Consider the following 24,783-nt stretch of genomic DNA (forward strand, 5'->3'; position numbering starts at 1 on the left):
TTTCTTCCACTTTCTATTCTTTTAAGAATAAAGTAAAAAAGACAGTTACAAAAGTTGTCATGTATGAATGTGATCACAGAGAGATGGGGATTCTTGAAAATAACTCCAGGACTTTGTATTGACAATATTCAGACTAAAAAGAAAATCTCCTTTTCTGCTTCATCTTTTAAAATGCCGTATTAGTTAGCCTAGGGTAACAGATAGCCAACTGCATACAATTTGAAAGTGACCCTGGGTAACAAGGTCACCAGGACTCAGAATTGTTTTCTTTTTAAATTCTTATTTCCATGTGGTTTCATGCGTTTGGGAGCATTAGAAATAACTTTCCAGTTTTATGCTTGTGGTATTGTACACATTTGCTCCCTTTCAACTTGACCCTCTACCTCTAACCAAAAAAAAAGTTCTTCATTATTTAGATGGGACTATTATGACCTAATTCATTAGCTTGGAGTACAAATGTGGTCACTGTATTAGTGGCTTGGGCTGCCATAACAAATTTCATTGGCTGGGTGGCTTAAATAACTGAAATTTATTTTCTCACAATCCTGAAGGCTAGAAGTTCAAGATCAAGATTCTAGCCAATCTGCTTCCTGGTGAAAGTTCCTTTCCTGACTTGCAGACAGCCACCTTCTTACCATGTTATTGCATGGTGGAGAGACAGAGATAGAGAGAAAGAGAGAGAGAGAGAGAGAGAGAGAGAGAGAGAGAATGACTAGGGTACGTGTATGGATCCCTCTGGTATCTTTTAACGACACTAATTGTATCAGATCAGGGCCCAAGGCTTATGACCTTATTTAACTTTAATTACCTTCAAAAAGCTCCATCTTCTAATATAGTCACACTGTGAGTTAAAGCTACAACATAGAAATGTTGGGGAGAGGGACACAAACATTCAGTCCATAACAGTCACATTTGTTTTATTTTTATATTAATTAATCCAGTCTCCATGTAGTTAAATAAGCAGGAAGCTAAGAATCTTTTGAGATCATTTCCAGCCCTAAATTACTTAAGAACTTTTATGACTTAATCCGTGCAAAAAAGTCTATTCTGCTTAGGCATAGAAAACATAAAAATCAGATTGGTTTGCCAGTGGAGCCTAGGTTTTTGCCTATATTGCTTCTGTCTTTACCACAATGATGGATTGAATACTTGTCCTACAGAGCACTGTGCTTCAGTAATTCCCTAATTGGTCCCAGTTCTGAACAGGTCATAGTGGTGCCCATGATCGGGGTTCCAAAATGTCTGTTCAACTGTGGAGCATGGAACTGAACATAGCCTTTGCCATCAACACCTATGTCTAGATACTGAACCTGGGTCACCAGTCTAGGCTTCTCTTTCCCTCATGAGTTTCCTTTCAGGGTCTTAATTTCCTTTCCAGCTATAAAACATTAGTGAGAACATCTCCATCTATCAGAGCAGTGCTTGAACTTTGAAAGAAAAGGGTCTTTGATCCTTATCCATATTTATTTACCTCTTCTGTAGCAACCAGGGCCACATATCCAGGGCTATTATTCAGAGGAACATCGTTTCTCAAGCCCAGAAACATCTTGTAAGCCCATTCCCCTAGGCAGTGAGTGTGTATGACCCTTATATTTGCAAAACTGGAAAAACTCATTAGAATGATTCTCTGAAGGAGGAATTGCACAGACAAGAAAGTGGTGAGAAGAGGCACATTTATTCATCACTCACTATCCTTATTTATCTATTTATCTACCAATCTTCTGAACAACCAAGAGGATCTTCCTTTGAATTCAACCAACTTTTGAAAAATATTTTGTAGAAGCAAGTCTCATGTGGTTGATGGTAACAATGGGGCTGAGCTCTCTGGCTTTCCCTTCAGAGAAGTACTTTTTACCCTGGTAGGATAAAAAAGTATGTAGGTAGAGCTGTCAAAGGCAGCTATTAGCCTCTTCAGAGATTGCCTTAGCTAAAAAGAGCTGCTTCACCCAAAATCATATGCTTCTCAGAGGGACCTTCATCTAATGAGTGATAGAGGCAGGGATATAAAGGTCCAGCCATCATGACCCCAAAGGGATATCTCCAAAGAGCTATTTTAGCTCCTGAGTTTCTTGTGCAGTTGGCTGAGTATGTCACCCAGTCTACTTCACAGTGTGACTTCTCCCTCCACCTATTCCTGATTCCCCCCACCCCTGCTTCCAATGAGGCTGATTTTGGCAAATAGTAGTAGTTACCTCCTGACATCCATTATACACATTGTACTAGATAATACAATTCCAAATTTTAGATGGAAATATTGCAGTTTAGATAAAAATTTATTTCCTAAATTCCCTTGCAAGTTGATATGGCAAAAGAACTGTGTTTTGGTCAAGAAAATGTAAGAAAAATGCTTTTAAAGGAGTAGGTGTAACTTTTTTTCACCTTTCCTTGATACTAATTGGGATGAAAACATGATGGCTGAAGATTGAGCAACTCCTTTGGACCATAGGGCAACATAGTAAGTATGGCAGAGGAACAAAATAAGGAGGCTGAGTATCTGATACTCGTAAAGCCACATCACCAGTCCAGACTGTCTACTGCTAGATTCTTTTTAGATGAAAGAAAATAAACTTCCATATTTAAGCAACTTTTAGGGGAGCTGTTTTTTGGGGGAGGGTGTTGTTTGTTTTACTTACAGCTGAATCTAAACTAAAATAATACACCAGAGAAGGGGAAAAGAGGGGAGAAGAAACCAAGCGTAGAAGTAGAGACAGTTCTTAGGATGAAAGTAAACAACCTTTCCAAGAAGAAATAAAACATGGCCTAGAGAGCAACCTGTTCAGATCAGAGCCTGAAAGTTGTTACCAGGAAAAATACCTGGAACTAATAACTCATCTGACATGTTTTATGGTCAAGAAAATTGTACTGAGAGGCATTTTAAAGAGCTATTAGACAGTTGTAGAGAACTCAGGTGTTCAAAGAAAACTAAGTGAAAAACAAATAAAATAAGGGCTTTAGTAACTACAGGGATAATAAATTGTATAAGAAATCAGAAATATTATAGTATTCTATCTTGTTCAGCAATACTTATGTAGGCATAATGGCAAAAATGCTGAATATTCTTTTAATAGTCACACGAGATGGTGTGAAGGGTAAGGAAGGAGAAGAGGAATTGTGGGTTATATGCTCATATACCATAATAGAAAATTTTTATGATAAAGAAGAAAATGCAGTGTATGCTTATTTTTTAAATTATGGTGGTAAATCTCTAGATAATAAGCTCACTGAGTTGAAAGCAGTTGTCTCTAGGGACCAGGACAAGGGGATAAAGTGAATGTCATAGTTATGTATTTCAACACTATTTACATGTGTTTTTGTCAATATTTCTTTGCATATAATATTTTGATAAAAACAAAATTTTATTTTCAAAAAATCAGGGAACAAATTTGAAAAGGGGTAAGAGGAAGAGAGAGAATAGTGAGAAGATACAGCAAGAAAGATTGAAGCAAGTTGAAAGCCTGAGAGTTTATCCTAGTTTGCTTTCTTTTTTTTTAAGTTTATTTATTTATTTTGAAAGAGAGAGAGAAACAGAGAGTGAGAGCAAATGGGAAAGGGGCAGAGAGAAGGAGAGATAGAATCCCAAGGAGGCTCTGTGCTGTCAGGCAGAGCCCGATGCAGGACTCAAACTCACAAACCCACAAACAGTGAGATCATGACCTTAGCTGAGATCAAGAGTTGGACACTTAACTGACTGAGCCCCAGGTGCCCCAAACCAAGTTTGCTTTCTAAATTGATAAACTGTGACAAATACTCAACTATTTCTAACTTATTAAATGATATATATGTGACCAATATTCTCCTTTATTTAGCTATTCCCTATCACTAATATAAACTATTTAGATTCAGTTCCTTCAAAAAAATTTTTTTTGCAAGCAGAGTATGTATGTATGTATGTATGTATGTATGTATGTATGTATGTAAGAATGTGTTTGCTTATTTATCTATTTATTATTTTTGTTTAAACCCAAGTTAACATATGGTATAATAATGATTTCAGGAATAGAATTTAGTGATTCATCACTTACATATAACACCCAGTGCTCATCCCAGCAAGTGCCCTCTTTAATGCCCATCACCCATTTAGCCCATCCCTCCACCCAACACCCCACCAGCAACTCTCAGTTTATTTTCTGTATTTAAGAGTCTCTTATAGTTTGTCTCCCTCTGTTTTTATCTTATTTTTCCTTCTCTTCCCCTATGTTCACCTGGTTTGTTTCTTTAAATTTCACATGAGTTAAATCATATGATATTTGTCTTTCTCTGACTTATTTCACGAAGCATAATATAACCTACTTTCAACCACATTGTTGCAAATGGCAAGATTTCATTCTTTTGGATAGCTGAGTAATATTCCATTGCATATATATAAAGGGATATATATATATGCACACACACACAAACATACATGCAACATGTATGTATGATATATACATACATGCATACATACATACCACATCTTCTTTATCCATTCATCAGTCAGTGGACATTTGGCCTCTTTCCATATTTTGGCTGTTGTCAATAGTGCTGCTATAAACATTGGGGTGCATGTGCCCCTTCAAATCAACATTTCTGTATTTTTTGGATAAATGCCTATAGTAGTGCAATTGCTGGGTCGTAGGGTAGTTCTATTTTTAATTTTTTAAGGAAACTCCATACTGTTTTCCAGAGTGGCTACATTAGTTTTCATTTCCACCAGCAGTGCAAAAACGATTCCCCTTCCTCTACATCCTTGCCAACATCTGTTGTTGCCTGAGTTGTTAATTTTAGCCATTCTGACAGGTATGAGGTGGTATCTTTTTTGATTTGCATTTCTCTGATGATGAGTGATGTTGAGCATCTTTTCATGTGTCAAAATCCTTTTAAATTTGCTCCTCATCTCTAAAAAATGTTATTAAGCAGAATTTTACCTGACCTCCCAACTGCTTTAAGTAGGTTTCGATTAGGGGCTCCATAATTAGAAGTGTTCTGGTTAATAGTGCTGTGTAACAAATTGTTCTAAAAAGTTAGCAGATAAAAACAACTATTCTATTTTGCTCACAATTTTGTGGTCAGAAATTCAGGAAGGGCTCAGCTGGACATTTCTTGGAATCTCTTATACAGATGCTGTCAAATAATGGCTGAGCTACAGGTATATAAATGCTTAATGGGTTTGAATGTCCCAGACGGCTCACTCACAGGGAAGGCAGATGATGAAAGCCATTTACTAAATCAGCTGTCATGTCCACTGCATACCTCTATAGCCTTTTTGTATATTGGTCTCAGAGTAGGCAGACCTCTTACCTGGAAGCTCAGAGCTCCCAGTGTCACAGTAAACAAAGATGGTAGCTGCATAGCCATTTTTGACCTAGCATGAGTGACCTACTCAGTGTCACTTCTGCTGCATTCAATTGGTAGTAACAAGACAGAACCCCATTCAGATTCAAGGAGACAGATCATAGATTCCACCACTTGGTCAAGTCAAAAACTTTGTCACTATTTGTCTTAAATAGCCACAAGAAGTATACATGCTGAGGTCAAGTTGTTGCAGCCCAAGCTGTTATTTTTGTAGTATTTTTGAGACATCCTATAAACAGGCTTTTTAAGTCCCTGTGCTTTTAAAAAGTTTACTAAAATTAGCCCCACACTATTACATGTTTGAAATTGTTTTTACTCCTGAGTATTTTTTTCTCCTTGACAAATATACCATATTAAACTTTTAACAAACAACATGATTTTCCCAAGCAGATGTTACAATGGAGAATTTCTAACCATCTCCTACTACATTATTAAAACATTTTCCCACATAATTGATCTTTATATGCCTCTCCTCCATATTTTCTTCCTTCCTTTCTTAGTCAATGTGCTTTGACTTTTTTTTGTTTCACACTCTGTTGGGCACTGAGGATACTGAGATGAATAAACCATATTCCATGCTCTAAGGGAGGTCTGCAGTTTGGTGGGGGATATGGGAACTGAACTGACAAATATTGTAGTAATTGTGGTTGCAGGGACATGTGCAGAGGATTATGAGAGCACTGAAGCAAGACTAAAGCTCCTCGACATCTAAGTTATTCAGGAGAGAACAGTAAAAATTCATATTCAATTTATTTTTTAAGAGTGAGAGAGAACAGATTTAAGGTCTGAGATACATGGCTATGACACCCACACATTTCTGGATGGATCATGTATTTTTCTAAATATAAACGATTTTACCCCCTGAAAGTAAGATTAAAAAAATTATCCACATTTACACAAATGCCTGAAAGGATGCGTTAATTTGAAATCAACTTATCCCTTCTCCCAATGGTCAAACCATTGAAAGTCAGCTTCTTTGGGGGAAGCAGAGATAGCAGAAAAACCCACTGAGATTGCCAGAAGTGCTAACCCACTCCAGTGACTGGATTCTCAAAGCTCAATTAAGAGAAACAGCAAGCACATCTGGTCATGAGATTTAAAATATTTATGAGGATAAAGGGCCTGTAACAATGTCTTTCACTTTTAATTCAGAGTTAGATGAAAGGAGAATTGCTTTGGAGTCTTTTACTTTATTATAATTTCGATGACAGAATGTACCAACTCTTTCTCTTTTGGTTTTGCTTGGGAATCTCATGAATGCTTAAATTACGGATTATTTTAAGGTAGTTTCTTCCCATCTTTCCCCAAAGGGAAGTTGGAGTTGTCACTCTTGTTGAGAGAAGACAGAGGAAGAGGAACTTAGTTTATAGGAGGTCATCTATTTAATCATTCTACTTAATAGAATGTCAGGTGCCTGAGGTGATTCAATTGAGCAATTTGGTTAAGTTCCAGAGAGATTTAAAGGCATCTTGTGAGTAGGTAAATGAGCTGTAAGACTTTTAATACACAGGAACAATTGCTTGTAGACTAAAATGCTGGGGCTTCTCATTTTCTTTGAAAAAAATAAGGAAAATGTTCCCTGTACAAACTAGCCTGCACTACATTGGGAGAAACTTGAAAGTAAAGATATTGATCCTCTGTTTTTGAATTCCCAGAATCTAGCATAGTGCTTGACTAGAGTGTGTGTGCTCTACAAATTTCACCAATGTGTCAAGCAATAAATGTGATGTGCGGACAATAACATAATAAAAAAAAAGTCACCAATTATAGCTAAACAAAGACTGAACAAATTAAGTTGTCCTGTACTTGAAATTTATAATTTCATTTTCTTGGGTATTATTTGAAGATAGCATCTGTTTTTATTATCTTAATCATAAATCTTGAAGAAATATATACGATACTCTTATCTGATAAGACTGTAAGGAAGTAAGACTTTGATAGATGCATAAACATAGAAATGAGGACTCTCTTGGGTTAAGAGAATTTGGTAATGAGTTACTTAAGTCTGCCCCTAAAGTGAGAGGAAGACAGAGTAATACTGTAATGATACACTAATTATTTCTAAGATATTTTTGATAGATGGATTCCTAGCTTAGCAAATGTGAACGTGACACTGATTCTGCACAGTGACAGACTTTCTCTCATTACATATTTCACAGTTCATTACAGTGTTTTTTCCCCCAATATTTACCCTTTATCTCTATTGCTACTTAAAGTTAATTTGTCTTGATTTTATAAAGGATGGGTTTTATCTTGAAGGTTGAGACATAAATTACATTCTAATTCCCATTAAGATCAAAGAAAGACAGAACTCTGACCATGTAAGAGCTCTGTCTCTGTCTCACAGAACTAACATTTTGCATTGCTATTTGGTTTTCATTTCAGTCAAGCATCCATTCTAGTTAATTTTTACAACACCCCTTGCCAAATAACCAAATTCCCTTTTCCTAGGAACACTGAAATCAAAATATTAATAAGGACTTAGAGAATTAGGCTTAGCTTGCTTACATATTTTACAAAATTAGAATATTATTTGTGGAAGTGCCATGTTCATGATATTTCACTATGAACTTGTTCTTTAATTCTTCTGTTGTTTATTTTCCTTTTCTTATTCTGAAAACCCACTATCCATAAAAATACGATTGGATTGTCCTTTCTGGAACATTTCCTTCCTTCTGGCTAGGGTCGTGTGTGTGTGTGTGTGTGTGTGTGTGTGTGGTAATTTTTTTTTTAACCAAAGGCATTTATTTATAGCTTTTTAAAATATATTGCTATAGCAAAATAGAACTGTATGGAATGATAGATTTCAGGCTTAAGTTCTTCATTTATAAACTGATTTATACATTCATTTATAAATATGAACTGAGCCCTATGAGTTGGGGCCTGCTTACTATCTTTTGTTTTCTTATTTATAAATATTGCTTATATTTTATTCATACTGGAGAACTATGTTTCAGCAGGCTTTAGATTATATAGGGCTCTTAACCAAACACTTATTTTAGATCTACCATGACAAAGGCACTATGCTTAAACTGGAGAGTTGGAGAACTTAAACCTGGTACCTACCTCAAGAAGTCTAATGAGTTGGAAAAAGGTATGAAAATATGTCACATTTGAATGCTTTCATAGGTATTAGAAAACGCAACTCAGGCTGGAGATCTGTTGACTCAAGTTACCAAGAAGCTCAAAACCAAGAGGAAACTTAGCAGTTTGACCTTGACTTTGATTCTGTTTCTTTGTGATTCTTTAGCCTCTTCCCTCTTCCTGTGTGTCAGCTTCATCCTCAGGCTAACTTATCTTGTGGTTCTGAGCAGAAACAGGGACTACATGCTTCTTCCATCCTCAATCATTGATCAAAATCTTGTACTTAACCTTGATTGGACTGTTTCTGAGCCAGTTTTGGCTATAGAAGTCCCGTGTTTGTTTAGGACTCATTCCCTAACCTGTAGCCTAAGGGAATGTGATTAGATTTACCGATTTATGCCCTTGAGCAGACAGTAGAGTCAATTTCCCCAACCCAAAAAGCTACTACACAAAAAAGGAAGATGGCTACCTAAAAGGAAATCCAAATACTGCTATAAAATAGAATGGTGGGAAATTGATAGTGGTGAGGCAACCAATGAATTTGTGACTGGACCTAGATAACATCAGTTCTCTAACCATCTCCACTTTATGTTCAGACTCAGCATATGTAGCTTGATTGAAAAAAAAAAGTCCTAATTGTTCTACATCCCTAGCAATATGACTTTATAGATCCTCACATTAAGAGGTAGAGTCTTCTTTCCTATCCCTTGTATTAGGCTAGGTTGATGATTTGATTTAAAATATGTGTTGGAAATGACCACATGCCAGTGTTGAGCTTAGCCTCCAAGAGGCTTTGTGTGCTTCTACTCGCTCTCTTGGAACCCTGCTGCTACCATGTGAACTAGCCAGGTCTAGTTGGCTGGATGACCTGGAAGAACAGAGACAAACCATCCCCGGCTCAGGACATCCTAGACCAATGACCCAGCATTTGACCACAGACACAAGAGTGAGCCCAGTCAAGAACAGGAAGATTTGGTAGAGCAGTGAAGGCAAGGATTATACAGGACCACAGTTGCTTAGTCATGATTCCAAAATCCAATAAACTAAACCAAAAGGGTTTTTACTAATTTGTAGTAAATTCATTTGGCAGCAAAACCAAATGTGTGCTTAGGAAAGACTATTTACATTCTTTCTTTATCTAAACTGGTGTGGATATATATACTTTTCACTAAAAAAATATATTAATGTATTTGACCATAGGGTCCTGCCCCAGATCCCACTGGGGCTACAAAATATATTGTAGATGCAAAGTTTTAGCTTTTTAAACTACAAAAAAAAAAAAAAAAAAAAAAAAAAAACCAAAACCAAAGCAAACAAAACACCTGACTCTTGAAATATACTGGACTCAAGAATTTGAGGACGCAAAAATCCATTTTGCACAGAAAACTTTTTACCCAACCTTTCTTCTTTTGCCTCTTCCTATGCTACTCACAAAATCTTCCCTAATCTCCTTTCACTGTGTGTGATTTTTTTTCCTCCCTCCTCCTCAAAAGTCCCTCTCTTCCAGCCTCTCAGTGTCTGATTTCAGTCTCCTTCTCACTCTGGGATTTGCCTCCCCCACCTCTTTCCATATATAGCACTACTTAATCTTTCTCAGCTTCCCAGATTGCACTTTCATATATCACCCAGCTCAGCAAATTGAAAGACATTCCTTGACATTTGCCCTCTTTAGAAGGGAAGTGAAGGTTGGAAGTGAATGTTCTTCCCTGTCACACACAAACAGACAAAATAAAGATATATATTACTGGTGTTCTGATGAGTGTATAAGAGCTGGGTTAGACTGAGATACCCAGGAAGTAGTGGTCAATGCTATTCAGGGTAGGGAAGAATTTTATAGAGAAAGCCATGCTCCAGCAGAGTTGACCTATACTGACAAGTTGAGGGAATGAAATTCAGAACCAGCTAGTTTAAGCAGAAAAGGCAGTTTTGGAAAAGGAATGCTAGGAGTACAGCTGGAAATATTCAGTGAATTGCAGATAGTTTATGAAGCTGAAGTGTATGCTGGGAGGTGAGGAAAAAGAGTTAGGCAAAGGCCAAGTCATGAACTTTGTCACAAATAACCTTCTCTATAAAACGTGTAGGACTAGCAGTGGGGCAGAAATCAGGAAAAATTTCTAAAATATGAAAAGCAGGTAAGACGTGCCTGAAGAAATATGAAGCTACTACAAGCTACCAAAACAAACAGAGCAGCAAATCCAACACAAAATTTCCACTGTAAAGATAAACACAATACAAATGGCCAAATATCTGAGGAAAGACATCCCATTAAAGAGAGACAAAACTGAAGACCTTATGCCTATGAAATAGTTAAAAGAGGAATCAAAAGTGATATTGATTGTAAATTTGAAGATATGTATAATTAAAATCCCTGAAAAGTTAAGGTATGACATCACATTTATAAAATAAGAAATAGCACAAATGGTTACACAAAAGAAAAAAATTAAAGGCCTGGGAAGTGAAACACATAATCGTTGAAATTTTAAAAATTAATAGATGGACTAAACATCAGGGGAACAGGTGAGAAACAAATTAACAGCTAAAATATAATAATATTCTAACATTTATTAGATCATTTACATGTCAAGCACTGTTCTAACTCCTTCCCAAACATTTTATTTAATTCTTCCTCACACTAGTCAAATAAGCAGTACTATTATGATTCTTTTAGGTACTGTGTACCAGATAATTGTAGCCACCCAAACAAGAGATGATGAGAGCCTACACTAAGAAGAACCAAGCACAGAGTTAGAAAACTGATACTGATACTAACAGCAATGATAAAACACTAAAGTCAACCATATACCATAAAGTTTAACAACAGAAGAGAACAAATAATGAAGCACAACCACCACCTGAGACGTTTATTAAAGTCAGGTCTCCAATAGTACTATAACAGAGTTGAACTATAAAGGACCTTGAAAAATATGAACCAAAATATGAAATAGTCTTATTTGATATTTCTGTAAAAAAAATCATTCCTTTGTAGCAGTGTATCCCAAAGTTTATTTTACAAAACAATAGTTCTACAGGATGCTTTGTGTTTGTGAAAAATAAGAATCATAATCCTATAAGGTTGGGAAAACTAAAAACATGCCTTACTGTTAGAGTCAAATCATACATTGGCCATTTAAAGGGTCTCAGAAGTATTACAATAATGAAACCTGTTGAATTTTTAAAGAGTTGAATCTCCTTTCCTCCTAGATATTTAATTATACCCCACGAAACTAATATCAATTTAATATTATATATAAATTAATATTTAAAAACTAATATATGTATATTATATATATTACTAATATATATGTATATATTATATATTACATATATATATATATGTATATATATACACATTGAGGCAAATAATAGGCTGGAGCCATGTTTATACATTTATAGGAATCCAACTTGCTTATTCCTCTGACACATATTCAAAAGTATGAAATTCAGCTATAAAGTTATTATGCTTTTCAAACATACTTATTTTATAGGGAAAAAGAAAGTGAAAGTGAGGGAAGAAAATTCAAGTAGAAGGGTAACTTAATTTAAGTATTGAAATAATATCACTCGAAAGATTAGCAATAATAAAAAATATGATATGAAAAATCTAAAATAAAACCTTTATTCTCCTTAATAGTAAAGGAAAGCAAAACAAAACACAGTAACTGCTGAAACCATTATCTACATAGTTAGAGATGACCAGATGCTTTCTGTCCACTTTCTGAGCTCGTTTTTGCTGTTGCATTTAAGGAGAGAAGGCTAACTGTTGTGCCAAATAGATTCAGAACCTCACTGCCACAGAAGTTTATTTTATGCTCATGTCTGAGTCTGATATGGATCAAGTAGCTCTCCTCTATGCTGTGATTCAGCAGTCGAGGCTGCTTTCATATTGTGGCTTCAAGGTCATTTTAACATCATACAGAGAGCAGACAGCATGAAGAGTAAAATGGACAGAAACATCAGACCCTTAACTATTTTATCCTGGAAGTTAACACACATCATTTCCACACACATTCCATTCAACACAACTGGACATGTGGCTCTACAGAGATGCAGGGGGGTGTATCCACACTTCTGGTTATGTGTCTTCTTGATGAATTGGACCTTTTATCATTATTTCTCTTATCCCTTGTAACATTCATTGTCCTGAAGCCCACTTTAATATAGCCACCTCAGCCTCCCTCTAATTAATATTTGCATGGTATATCTTTACCTTGTAACTTAACTATATCTTTATATCTCACTGTCATTATCTCTTGCTTGGATAATTATTGTAAACTATTTGATCACACTAGCCTAGCTTTTCTTCAATATATCCCCCAAAATGATCTTTTTAAAATTCAAATATGATCTTATTATTCTCCTACTTAAAAGCCACCATTGGAATTTTTCTGTTTTTAGAATTAAGTCCACACACCTTATTCTTACTTGCCAGTCCCAAAGTGACCTTTCCTCTACTGACATTTCCAACATCGTTATTTGACATTTTTCCCCCTCACACTTTCTATTGCATACATACTGAATTTTCTTGAACTGCAGTAATTCACTTCTGATTTGTCACCCACTGTTCATCAGGCTACCTCATTCTTCAAAGCTAATTTTTTTCTATATATGTCTCGTCTAGATAGTATATCATCTGGGAGTCGACTTTGACCTGCCAATTCTGAATTAGGTACTCTTCTGGCATATTCCTACTATATCACTATTCCTCTGTCAGAACACTGATGAAATGGCATTATACTTGTCTGTTAAATTGGCACATCTCCCTCCAGATTGTAAACTCCTTGAAAGTTGGGATGTATCCACTCAGTGCACCGCTCTACATCTGGCACTTAGCATAGAACTTTTGACATTCAATTAATACTTGAGTGAATGGCTGAACTGCTGAATGTTATTAATGAATTGAACAAAGAACTTCAGTGCAGTGATGGAACTATAAACTGGATCGTATCTCTGGAAAGGGATGTGATAAAGGACACGGAGAGAGTTGAAGGGAATTGAAACAGTTTTTGAATAAATAACAAAAAAGATCATGGTAGTATGGTATCAGGGGTCCTGTAATATCATATACTTGCCCACTCTCCATACATAACAATATGCCAGGTGAGGGGTGCCTGCGTGGCTCACCCAGTTGAGCGACCGACTTTGGTTCAGGTCATGATCTCCCAGTTTGTGAGTTTGAGCCCCACGTCGGGCTCTGTGCTGACAACTCAGAGCCTGGAGCCTGCTTCGGATTCTGTGTCTTCCTCTCTCTCTGCTCCTCCCCCACTTATAAATAAATGACTCTGACTCAGAGTCTCTCTCTCTGACTCAGAAATAATCATTAAAAAAAAAAAAAACAATATGCCAAGTGAAACCAAGCTAAAGGAAACCATCTTCAAGTTCTTCTTAAGATAGGAGAATAAATACTTAGACTGGTATAAATTCTTAATGCAAAGATTCAAATCAGGTACTTGAAACCTGAATCCTCTCCAAAGGCATCTTTATCTTTTTATTGTGATCTCCTACACAGAGAACAATGCATGAAATAAAGAGTTACCTCCGATAATTTAGCTCAAAAAGAATACTTGTGTAAACATATGTGGGTCAGGAATAGAATAGTGCTATGTCCCAGAAGCCTCTCACTTTGCCTTCTCCAAATCACTATTCCCTCCATCCCTTGCAAAGATAGCCTTTATATGGACATTTATGGTAACCACATTCTTACTTTTCTCCACTGTTTCACCAAAATATTCCGGTATAGTGTTGCCTCTTTTACTAACTTAATATAAATGGAATTATACAACTATAATTAGTATTTTTTAGTAGCTAGCCTCTCTTCTTCATTCCTGCTATTGTTTTAGAAAATATTAATATTTATTAATTTTACCTTGAATGTGCACATGATTTGGGGCACAGACAGTTTACCATTTTTCATTTAAAAAGAAAATAATGACCAGGTGGTTTCCAACACCCCAATTTTTACTCCTGGGACAATGTAATGAAAGCCAAGTCACATGTCTTATGTGTACAAACTTCAAAGTCTGTATCACAAGTGAGGATCGGAAAAACCGTTATTACCTGTTTATATACAGGATCAAGAGAAAACTGCCTTCTCTTCTCCTCCCAGGAGAGAGAGAAAAGTTTATTCCTCTTGTGTCTTCCTTAGACACAAGAATCCCTGATTGGAACTTGACTGTGTAGCTTTTATATTTTTTACCTTCACTTCTGTATTTTTCATTCTTTTGTCTCTTTGTGATTTGTTTGAGATGTTTTATTTTATTTTATTTTATTTTATTTTATTTTATTTTATTTTATAAGTTTATTTATTTATTTTGAGAGAGAGAGAGAATGTGTGCATGTGCATGCTCACGTGCTTGCACAAGTTGGGGAGGGGCAGAGAGAGAGAGGGAGAGAGAGAGAATCCTAAGAACTGTGAGATCCATCTCAGAACCATGAGACCATGACATGAGCCAAAGTCAAGAGTTGGACACTTAACCAACTGAGCCACTCAGGTGCCCTGAGATGTTGATCTATCTCCAATTCACTAATTTCTCTTCACTGTGTCTAATCTCTTATTTCATCTTTTGAGTTCTTAATTTTGATTACGTTTTATTTTTTCATTTCCAGATCTCTGACAAAATTCTAAATTTTGTCTATTTCATTAAGCACAGTAAATATAGCTATTTAAAGTTCTCCAATATCCAAGGACTCCCATTGGTCTTTTCTATTGCTTTATGTTTCTGTTTGTTTTCATGAATGTAATATAATCTTCTGATGTGCTTCGCTTTTTGTTTTGCTTTTTATCTTAAAATTATAGATTCTTGGAAAGTTGCAAAGGTATTACAGCAAGATCTTGTAGATCCTTCAGTTTCCTGCAAGGTTACATTTTGTGTAACTATATGGAATATCAAACCAAAAAACTATCAGTTTACCACATGTGATAACCACATGTAACCACAGATTCATATAACCACAACCATGATCAAGATACAGAACTATTCCATCACCATGAATATCTCTCTCAAGCTATCCCTTAGAGTTACAGTCACACCCACTCCCTCACCCTCCACCATCCTTAACCCATGAGAAAAACTAATTTGTTTTCTATCTCTATAATTTTGTCATTTTGAAAATGTGTTTTATATATACATATAAAATTATATAGTATGTGACATTTAGAAATTGGCTTTTTTCATGGTTATTTTTCACTATGAGTCAGTGTATTAGCAAAATTGTAGAATTGGTCTGAGAGGATGCTGTAGTTTTTTCTTTTTTCTTTTTTTTTCAGAGAATTCTTCTGCCAAGTAACTGGTGTCCTAACACTTTGAAATAACCTTGGTTCAATTTTAGGAATTGACATTTTAAGAGACTGAAGTGTGCTACCTGTGAGGGCCTATCTTCTGGCTCACACTGCTAGCGATTTCAACCCAGAGTTTAGAATGGACACCATTTTACCAGCGTCAATTGTAGTTCACTACAATTCCTTCCTTTGGCAGACTCAGGACCCCAACCCCTATTCTCCTTAGGTTCTTAGCCTCTCTGCTCTCCCCTCTGTAAATATCTAACATCCTCAAGTAAAAGGAAGCTCGAAGCTTCTGACTTGCCTCTCTGAGCCTCTCTCCTTCTGAAGATTCTGGCCCAGTAATTATTCTCTATCTTCTTAAATTTGCATGACTTTAAGCACATGATTTTTATACACTTTGTCTAGATTTTCTAATAATCCTCAGTAGTGGGTGGATCTAAGTCATCTAGTTTCCTTATTACTGGAAATAGATGTTTCCTGTAGTTATGTTTCCTTTGACCCACACAGGTTTAAATGTTTTAAATTTAAATTAAAATATTTTTAATTTTTGTTTTTTTAATTTTTTTTTTAACGTTTTTATTTATTTTTGAGACAGAGAGAGACAGAGCATGAACGGGGGAGGGTCAGAGAGAGAGGGAGATACAGAATCGGAAGCAGGCTCCAGGCTCTGAGCCATCAGCCCAGAGCCTGACGCGGGGCTCGAACTCACAGACAGCGAGATCGTGACCTGGCTGAAGTCGGACGCTTAACCGACTGCGCCACCCAGGCGCCCCAATTTTTGTTTTTTTAAATTTTGTTTTATTTTATTCGAGGAGGGGGAGAGGTGCAGAGGGAGAGACAGAAAATCTTAAGCAGGCTCTGTGCTCAGCATGGAGCTGGACGTGGGGGCTTGATCCCACAACCTGAGATTATGACGAGCAGAAATCAAGAGTTGATGTGCAACTGACTGAGCTACCCAGGTGCCCCAATATTTTTAATTTTTGAATGCAAATTGGATTATCTGACTTTTATTGCTATCTGACTTTTATTTTATTTACCTGACAAAAATCAGGTAAAGCAGTTAGTGGATACTGATCCCTTTAGGAAAAACACTTGCTCTCAATTTGGCTGAAGTCTTCCCTGATCCTAATTGTCTCTATCTGATACTTTATTAATTTAAATAGCATGCCTGCCTGGCCACTGTAAGCATTTTTATTTAAAGGAAACTTTCAAATTTAATATGACTTTTTTTGTTTCTAGAACATAGTTAGTAAATGAGATCATTACTCTAAATTTTGGTCATTTGTAAGTCTTTTCTTCCATCATTCAGAAGTCCCCAGTTTGGTGCACAAAGTCATATTCCTGTGCTGCTGTCATTAAATGACTGAGCCTCTACATAGCCAATTCTAAAAATGCCTTTTTTACCTCTTTACAGCCTAGCATCTTCTGATAACTCTGAACCTACTAAGGGTATTTATTTACAATCTGTCCTTATTATCATTGCTGAAGAGAGAAAACTGGAAAGCATCCTCAGTCATCATTATAAGAGACTGATTGTAACAGAACAAGTCCCTTCACTACCCTTGATTCACTTGGTAGATTTACTTCTCAGAATCCGTTTTTTAACTGGTTAACTTAGTGAATCATAAATGCTCCCCCAAGATTCACAGAATATAAGCAAACAAAAAATGTGATATGTTAAAAATTATGTAAGATCAAAATCGTTATTTAGACCTTAATATCACCACTTTACTAGTGTCAATTATTTTGTAAGCATATATTGAGGAACCATGTTGCTCACATATTTTGCTGTTTCATGCCCATGTGTAGCTTCAAAATTATAGAAAGCTCTCAAAGAGCTTAAATTTTATCTGGGAAGACATACTACATAGCAAGCAATATAAAATATACATGAAATAATTCTATATATGTAAAATGACTGTATAAAAGGAAATGTATTATGTCATGAGAATGCCAATTAGAAGAGTAATAAGAAATTGGGGATGTTGAACAAGAAAGGCTCTTGAATCTTGAAAAAGGTTCTCAGGTCAGATTTGGAGGAATGTTTTAGATATGGACTTACAGGAGAGAGAGGTGAAGTTATTCCAGCAAGTGGTATTTTTGGCAGAGGTTTTCTTTCCAGGAGCTCAGTCAGTCTACATTTACTCTTTTTCTGCAGAATTTTGAATGAGATTTTGTAGTATATGGCAAAGAGATGATGTTTTTTTTTTAACGCCCAATAATATGTAGACAGTCAAATGTACTATATATAGAAATAGGGCATGAGAGAGAATCATGTGGATAGATAATCCTCTCCAGTATCAGTTCTTTTTCCCTCCCTCTATTCAATAGAAATACCGCACTTTCTGAAGGAGGTAATAAGACATTTAATACACGAATACTGACCTTAAGGAGCTTACATTGCTATTAGAGGGCTAGTTACCAAAGTGAGAAGTTGAACAATATGTAGTAGCTATCTAGACATACAAATAATGTCACAAGGCAGTGGCTGATAAATTAAAAAAAAAAAATCAGGGCTGACAAGTCTTAGTAAAGCTCATAGGAGGCAGAATCTTTGGTGGGCTTGTTTGGAGGAAAAGGGATTCATAAAAGTGATGTAACTTTTATATCTATGGTAGGGAAACTATAGAGGTCCTCTAATCCAACTGGATGAATGTCTTCCATGACATCACTAATAAATGGTTCTTCCTTCATCCTCTCCAATAATACAGAATTCACTTTCATGAGACACCCTATTTCAAGTTCCTGGATAGAATTTTATTCCTTATAATCAGCCCCAAATCAACCCTCTTGTTAAATGTGATAGTGCTACCCAAAACTTCTCAGTCCCTGTGTCTGCCATCCTCGGGTGCTCCATTGTATTATAGACGTGCTGGCTTATTTGTTCCCTTGGCCTTTCTAGCTGTTTTGCAGGGTCTGAAGGAGCCACAGCCCCAGAACTATGGCCCTGAGAAACCTCTTATGTTTATCCCAGTGCAGTAAATACTATCACCTCTTATGTATGCTGTGCTGTGAAGCATTGCTCAGTATAGTGTGGTGGTGAACAGATCCAGGTCCTGGAATCAGACAGACCCAAGTTAGAATCTTGGCTCTGTCAGTTATTAGTTCTGAAATCTTGGGACAGAGACTCCACTTTTCACTTCTCGGTTTCTACACTGCAAAATGGGTACAATAATACATGTTCCCTTATAGAGCTGGTGTAGGAATTAAAGATGAAAACACATTAGGAATAATAAATACTACTATTATTGTCATTGGTTCTGCTTTTACCCCTTTAACCTCTTCTTTTTCACAAACCTCAAATTATTTAAAGCTAGTTTTTGTGTCCTCTAAGTCTCTTCTGACTAAATATCCCAAGTTCCTTCAGTGTCTGCCTGTCCAATGTGAGTTTAAGTTTCTTCCACTTCTCAGTTGCTGTCTTCTCGAGATCCTATGGTGCCTTTGTGTTCCCTTTTAAATGTGAAGTACTAAAAACAGTATGTATCCCTGCAGGTGTGGTTTGAGGAGATAGTACTCAAAGAGTGGAAAGAATAGGGGATTGAAAGAAGGATATTCTCACTGGAAAAAAGTATAATAAGCAACGGAGAAGAAACCACAAATACACATGGCATGTTTATCAACAAATGGGCCTAACCGGCTAAAAGGGAGTCATGGGGAAAAAAGATCTTAAAGTGGCTGGATTGTGAAGTCCCTGGAACTATGATACTATGGATTCTATCACTATAAAGGAAAACCAACAAAACTGTCATTATAGGAGATTTACTTCTCACTTGAAAGCAAGCAACCACAGTTTATGTGAGCTACTCACGAGTAGCAAAAAGTTACATTACAGCCCTTCTTTTGCTTCCCTTAGATGAAAACAATCAATAACCCTACAATAGTCCCAAAGGTGACTCTGAAAACTTGAGAGATGATCCACAAACCACACATTCCTTTTGGCTGTTGGCTGCTGCAATCTACTACGGTTACAAAGGTGGGTGATCCAAAGAAGTTACTCTGCTCTATCTTGGAAGTCATAACTCAGTAGCTTCACCTACAGATTTCCTTTATTCCCAACCCTTTCTTTTCTTACCTTCTGGTCTTTCTTCCATTCATTCAATTTGCATAATGCTTAGAACCTTTTGGAGTTCATGCCCCACCTCTGCTGAGTATCAAGTTTACAACTTCGAACAAATTACTCAGCTTCTTTGTAATTCAGTTTCCTCTCCTGTAAAAATGATAATTTTTTTGTAGGGCTCTAAAAATTAATTGTGAATATTAAATAAGTTAATGTATCTGAAATAATCACAAGAGAACATGGCAGTAATAAGTGTTATTTATGTTAATTTCTGCTACTTTGGGTCATTACTATTCATAATTCAACATATATCAGACACTTGGCTAGGCACAGAGGATACATAGGCAAAAAGAACAATCCCTTACCCTCAATGGTCATATTTCTCCTGATTTTGTGGGCAAGGCAATGACTTTGGAAATACATTGCTGAATAAAATTTATTAGGTACCATTTATTGTCTTTGTAATCTTGGATGAAACAATTCCTCTGAGCCTCTTTCCTCATCTGTAGAATGAGGATTAATAAAATCTACTTCGAAGATCTGTTCCATTAAATAAACCAAAATATGCATACTGCCTGGCACAGGGTTGGAACTAAATATACACTCCTTCCCCCATAATCCTACAGCCCTACCTGAGGCTGCAGGACCCAACCTTGAGTTTAGGACACAGCGATTTCTTCCAAAGAGCCAATCAGGGGTCTGAAGGTATAGCGGGAATGTCTTCAGGAAGGGCAAAAGCCAGGAGTGAGAGAGAACGGGGTGGGGGTAGGGCGCGGATGGAGACCGCCCCTGGACTACAACTCCCGGGATGCTCAGCAAGAAGGAGTGCCCCGCCCCGCCCCTCCCAACCGGCACAGCAGGCGCTGCCCACCCCGTGGAGCCCAGCGGCGCGCTGAGGCTACAAGTGCCACGGCTGGTAATCGGAGGACTTTCCCGTGGAGCCGCGCAGGAACAGGCGCGCGGTGCTCCAGCCGCACGTGGTGGTCAAAGCAGGGGTGAGTGACGGAGAGTGGGACCAGGAGGAGGCGCTGGGGCGAGGGAGAGACCCCCCCCCCCACCCCCACCCCGGGAGCCTGGCGGAGCAGCGGAGCGCGTCCCCACTCCCTGCCCTAGGTGCTTGCTTGCCTCGCCTCGGGGTATTTGGCGAACGCAGCCGGACTCTGGGCGCCCTGAGGTTCACCCGGAATGGATGGATTGATCTCGCAGGGAGCACCGCTTCCCGGAGCTTGCTGCGCGCTCTTCTCGCACAGTGAGCGCTGGACGGATCCCGAGGTCGCTTCCCCAGATCAGCCTCGCCCGTATTAGTTAGTTCCAATGCAGATATTAATGTTAGGTTAATGGCAGACGGAGGAGGCAAAGTGCTGTCCCCTCGCTTTGAGGTGCAATTTCATTAACCGCGCTCTTAACCAGAGAGACGGAGAGGCAGGAGACGGAAGGAAAGAGCCTTTAGCTGGTCCCATGGGATTATCCTTTCTCTACTGAGGATGGAAGCCCCGGATTACGGAGCTGCAAAGGGAATCGACTGTGCAGCTAGTATATCTCCGATGGAACAAGCAGAGTCTATCTTTTCTTTAACGAGAGAGGGAAGCAGGAGACGGGAATTAAGTGGAGATTTCATTCCCTCTGTTATAAATGGGAAGTCTCATGAGGGGCTCTGCCCATTTTAATCAAAAAAAAAAAAAAAAAAAAAAAAAAAAAAAGCCCAATGTGATGAGTTAATCGTGCCAAAAGTTAATCAGAGAACCTCATGTCTGAGGGCACAGCGAGATGATTTTTCATTTCAGGAATTGATCAAATACATTGTCACCACTTCCTTCCTGGAGGGATCCAGCTGTAGAGATCCGTATCCACTTGCTAAAGGAAAGTTCTGGTTCACTTGAATGTTTTTTGCATTTGGTCTTTTTGTATTTTGTTTTGTTTTTCTGTTTTAGCTACAGAGAAACTTTGGTAGTAGGAGAGAAGTGGTTTTTTTAAAAACAAAACAAACTGTAACGTAGAGCAGCAAGGATGTGGATTCCCTCTCCCGTATTTTAAGTGAGTTGCCAGGTAGACCATTAGGTGAGCCTTACTTGTGCATCTGTGTGGGTTACCAGGTGTTGGAGCTGTGGATTGTGAGCATAATAAACCCACAAACCATGGTTTAAATCAATTATTACTGTAAAGCAAAATAAAGAGGGCCTTTGCTTGAAACTGCTGTACTTGGTGACAGTGAAAAGTGAGTCTATCCTGCAAAGGATGGTAGAAGCAGAGAAAGATAGGCAGTTTTCCGCTCAACCCAAAGTTCTATCACAGAAAGGTCCCATGCTGTGGTGGGGGTAAGGGCATGTCATGGATACAAAGTGCCAAAGGTAATTTTGGAACTTTGGAAATAACTTCTCACCTGCTTACCTCACAAACTGTTGATTCTGTGGGTTTATAATTTGTCTTTTACTGTCAGTTTACTTCTAAATAAAAACTTTCAGATGGTCAATTTGGCATGCATGTTTCTTAGCAAAGTAGGCAGAGGGAGATGAACTCAGACCCATTCAGACGCAGTGAGCAAGAGTAGCAGACCTGTACCCAGAGCAGGTAGGTGTGTTGGGGGGAAGGGTGTGGAGTGGGCTGGCCCCTCGTATTTGGCAGGGGTCACACAGTTAAGGCATGTTGTCTGCATACTTCTGGGTCCAGAACAAGCTGGTGTCATGTAGCCACAAGGGCTGAGAATGAAAGCACAACGAACAAGCAAGGGTCTTGAAAATACAGGGCTGGTTGACTAAGGTCATTGGATGTATGAGGTGTAAGTTTAAGAAAGGTGGCTGATTAAACCAGCCATCTTTTACCCACTTCAGCTACTCAGTCAAAATGCTGAGCCCCAGTTCCAATAAAGCCCAGCTGATGATGACATATTTGTTCGTCCATGGTGATGCTGTAAAGCTAATCTGTATTAGAATCTGTTCTGAACAAAGATAGTGTAAACGTAATTTAACTGAATTGTTGAGAAGTGTGTGCTTCCCCAGGTTCTCCAGAAAATTGCGGCTCTGCTAAAAAAGGTCCCTGCCTTTCTCATTTGTGTCTCTCTACAGGAAACTTGCCTTCTTATTTGAGGGATCCTGTCACAGTAATGTGTGAGTCCTTGGATAAATTTGGCTTGGTGACGGCAATGCTTTCTTCAGAGACACTGCTACTTCCTCTGTGCTTCTTTTCTACCATGACCTAAGTTTCTCAGTGTTAATCCCGGTGATAAGTCAGAGGATTTGCCCTCTTCATACTTTCTTGCCACTAGGTATCCTCTCCTTTCTTTTACTCCTTTTAGAGGAACTGGGGCTGAGGTGTCTACAGTTGTGGCTGAAAAGGAGATGGGGACCTCAGGAGCGATACTCTTGGTAGTGCAGCCTTAGCTCTTGTTGGGTTCTTATCTGTGTTGCTGTTGGCAGAATTCTCAGAAGCTGCTGGGGGATGTCTGACTAGCTCTGATGGAGCTCCACTCCCTTGCTAAGAAGAGCAGCCAGGCTGTCCTGTGCGATGCTGGGGACTGGCATTCAGGAGGCCCTCCTGATGGCCAGGCAGATGCAGCAGCCATCAAAGCTGCTCTCTGCTGCCAGAGACACTGTACGTCAACACCAAAAGCAGCTGAGATTGAAGGATCTAAACTTAGTCCTTCTCCAGCATCCCCCTCCTCCTCTTTGCAAGACAGAGTTATTCAGACAGACTCCTTGCCACCAGGACCTCTCAACTCAGGGAACAACCAAATAACAGCAGGGCGGAAAGTCTGCAACTGCTGCAGCCAGGAATTAGAAACTTCTTTTACCTGTGTGGATGAGAATGTCAACTTAGAGCAAAGGAACCGATGCTCCCCTTCAGCAAAAGGGAGCAATCACCTGGGAGACCTTGGCTGGGGAAATCCAAACGAGTGGTCCCATGAGGCTGCCATATCCTTGATATCCGAAGATGAGGATGATGTAAGTTCGGAAGCCACATCTTCAGGGAGGTCAGTTGACTATGGTTTCATCAGTGCCATCTTGTTCTTGGTCACTGGCATCTTGCTGGTGATCATCTCTTACATTGTTCCACGGGAAGTGACTGTGGATCCCAACACCGTGGCGGCCCGGGAGATGGAACGCTTGGAGAAGGAGAGCGCAAGGTTGGGGGCTCACCTGGATCGCTGTGTGATTGCGGGACTCTGCCTGCTCACTCTTGGGGGGGTCGTTCTGTCCTGTTTGCTGATGATGTCTATGTGGAAGGGGGAGCTATATCGTCGCAACAGGTTTGCCTCTTCCAAAGAGTCTGCAAAACTCTATGGTTCTTTCAACTTCAGGATGAAAACCGGCACGAATGAAAACACCCTGGAACTGTCCTTGGTAGAAGAAGACGCTCTTGATGTACAGAGTTAATTCTGGTTGTGAACTTCTTGAGGGTCTGCGTTAGCATTTTCTGTGAAAACAAACCAACCAACCACTTTTCTTAAAATTAACAGTGCAGTTTATTTGCTTGTCAGGAAATGCTCATTTCACAAACCAACAGCCCGTGAGTGTTTTTGTTCTATATGTATTTTTTATTTACAAGAAAGGCTGTGTTAAGATGCATTAAGAAACTACAACCAGCTACACCTGTCCTTGTAAAGAGCTGAGATTAATTAATCTATAATGGCCATCAGCTTCTGTTTCTATAGCAAAATATTTCTAACAAACAGCGTACAAATGATTTTTTAACATGATATGGGGTATTCTTTGGACATTAAGAAGTCCTGCACACAGTAGGATCAATTAGTAACTTATTTTGTGAAAAAGAACCTAAGCACTAATCACATAATAAGGCTTACATTTAATTCTCAAAGGTGCTTATCCATTCTCTTGCTAAATTTTTTCTTCCTCTAATTTGGCTGAACATTAAAAGATAGGGTTTTGAATTTGAATATTTTGAAGCTTGAGGATGTTGATTATTTTAAAAATGCAAGAATATATATGTTGTATTTATAATTATTCCTGTACTCAGAAGTGGTAACTAAATCATTAGAATAAACTTTCTAGGAAAAGAAAAATATATAAATCATTAT

General features: G+C 38.1%; 1 protein-coding gene and 1 long non-coding RNA gene across 3 annotated transcripts in view; one reads left to right on the forward strand and one right to left on the reverse strand.

Annotated features, from left to right (window-relative positions):
* The window catches only part of LOC123585590, a 203,085-nt gene extending 182,450 nt beyond the window's left edge, over nucleotides 1-20,635 (reverse strand). For both annotated transcript variants that reach the window (XR_006706300.1, XR_006706301.1), the window contains exons 1-2: nucleotides 20,384-20,635; nucleotides 19,767-19,901 (exon numbers count right to left, since the gene is read on the reverse strand). This is a non-coding gene — a long non-coding RNA (uncharacterized LOC123585590). The remainder of the gene's footprint in view (nucleotides 1-19,766; nucleotides 19,902-20,383) is intronic.
* On the forward strand, nucleotides 20,605-24,250 carry TMEM74 (transmembrane protein 74). Its single transcript, XM_045453893.1, has 2 exons — nucleotides 20,605-20,746; nucleotides 22,814-24,250. The coding sequence occupies exon 2, from the start codon at nucleotides 23,204-23,206 to the stop codon at nucleotides 24,119-24,121; it is 918 nt and encodes a 305-aa protein (XP_045309849.1). The 5' UTR covers nucleotides 20,605-20,746; nucleotides 22,814-23,203; the 3' UTR covers nucleotides 24,122-24,250.
* The last annotated feature ends 533 nt before the right edge of the window (nucleotides 24,251-24,783 follow it).

Source organism: Leopardus geoffroyi, chromosome C3, assembly GCF_018350155.1.
Source record: "Leopardus geoffroyi isolate Oge1 chromosome C3, O.geoffroyi_Oge1_pat1.0, whole genome shotgun sequence".
Taxonomy (NCBI): domain Eukaryota; kingdom Metazoa; phylum Chordata; class Mammalia; order Carnivora; family Felidae; genus Leopardus; species Leopardus geoffroyi.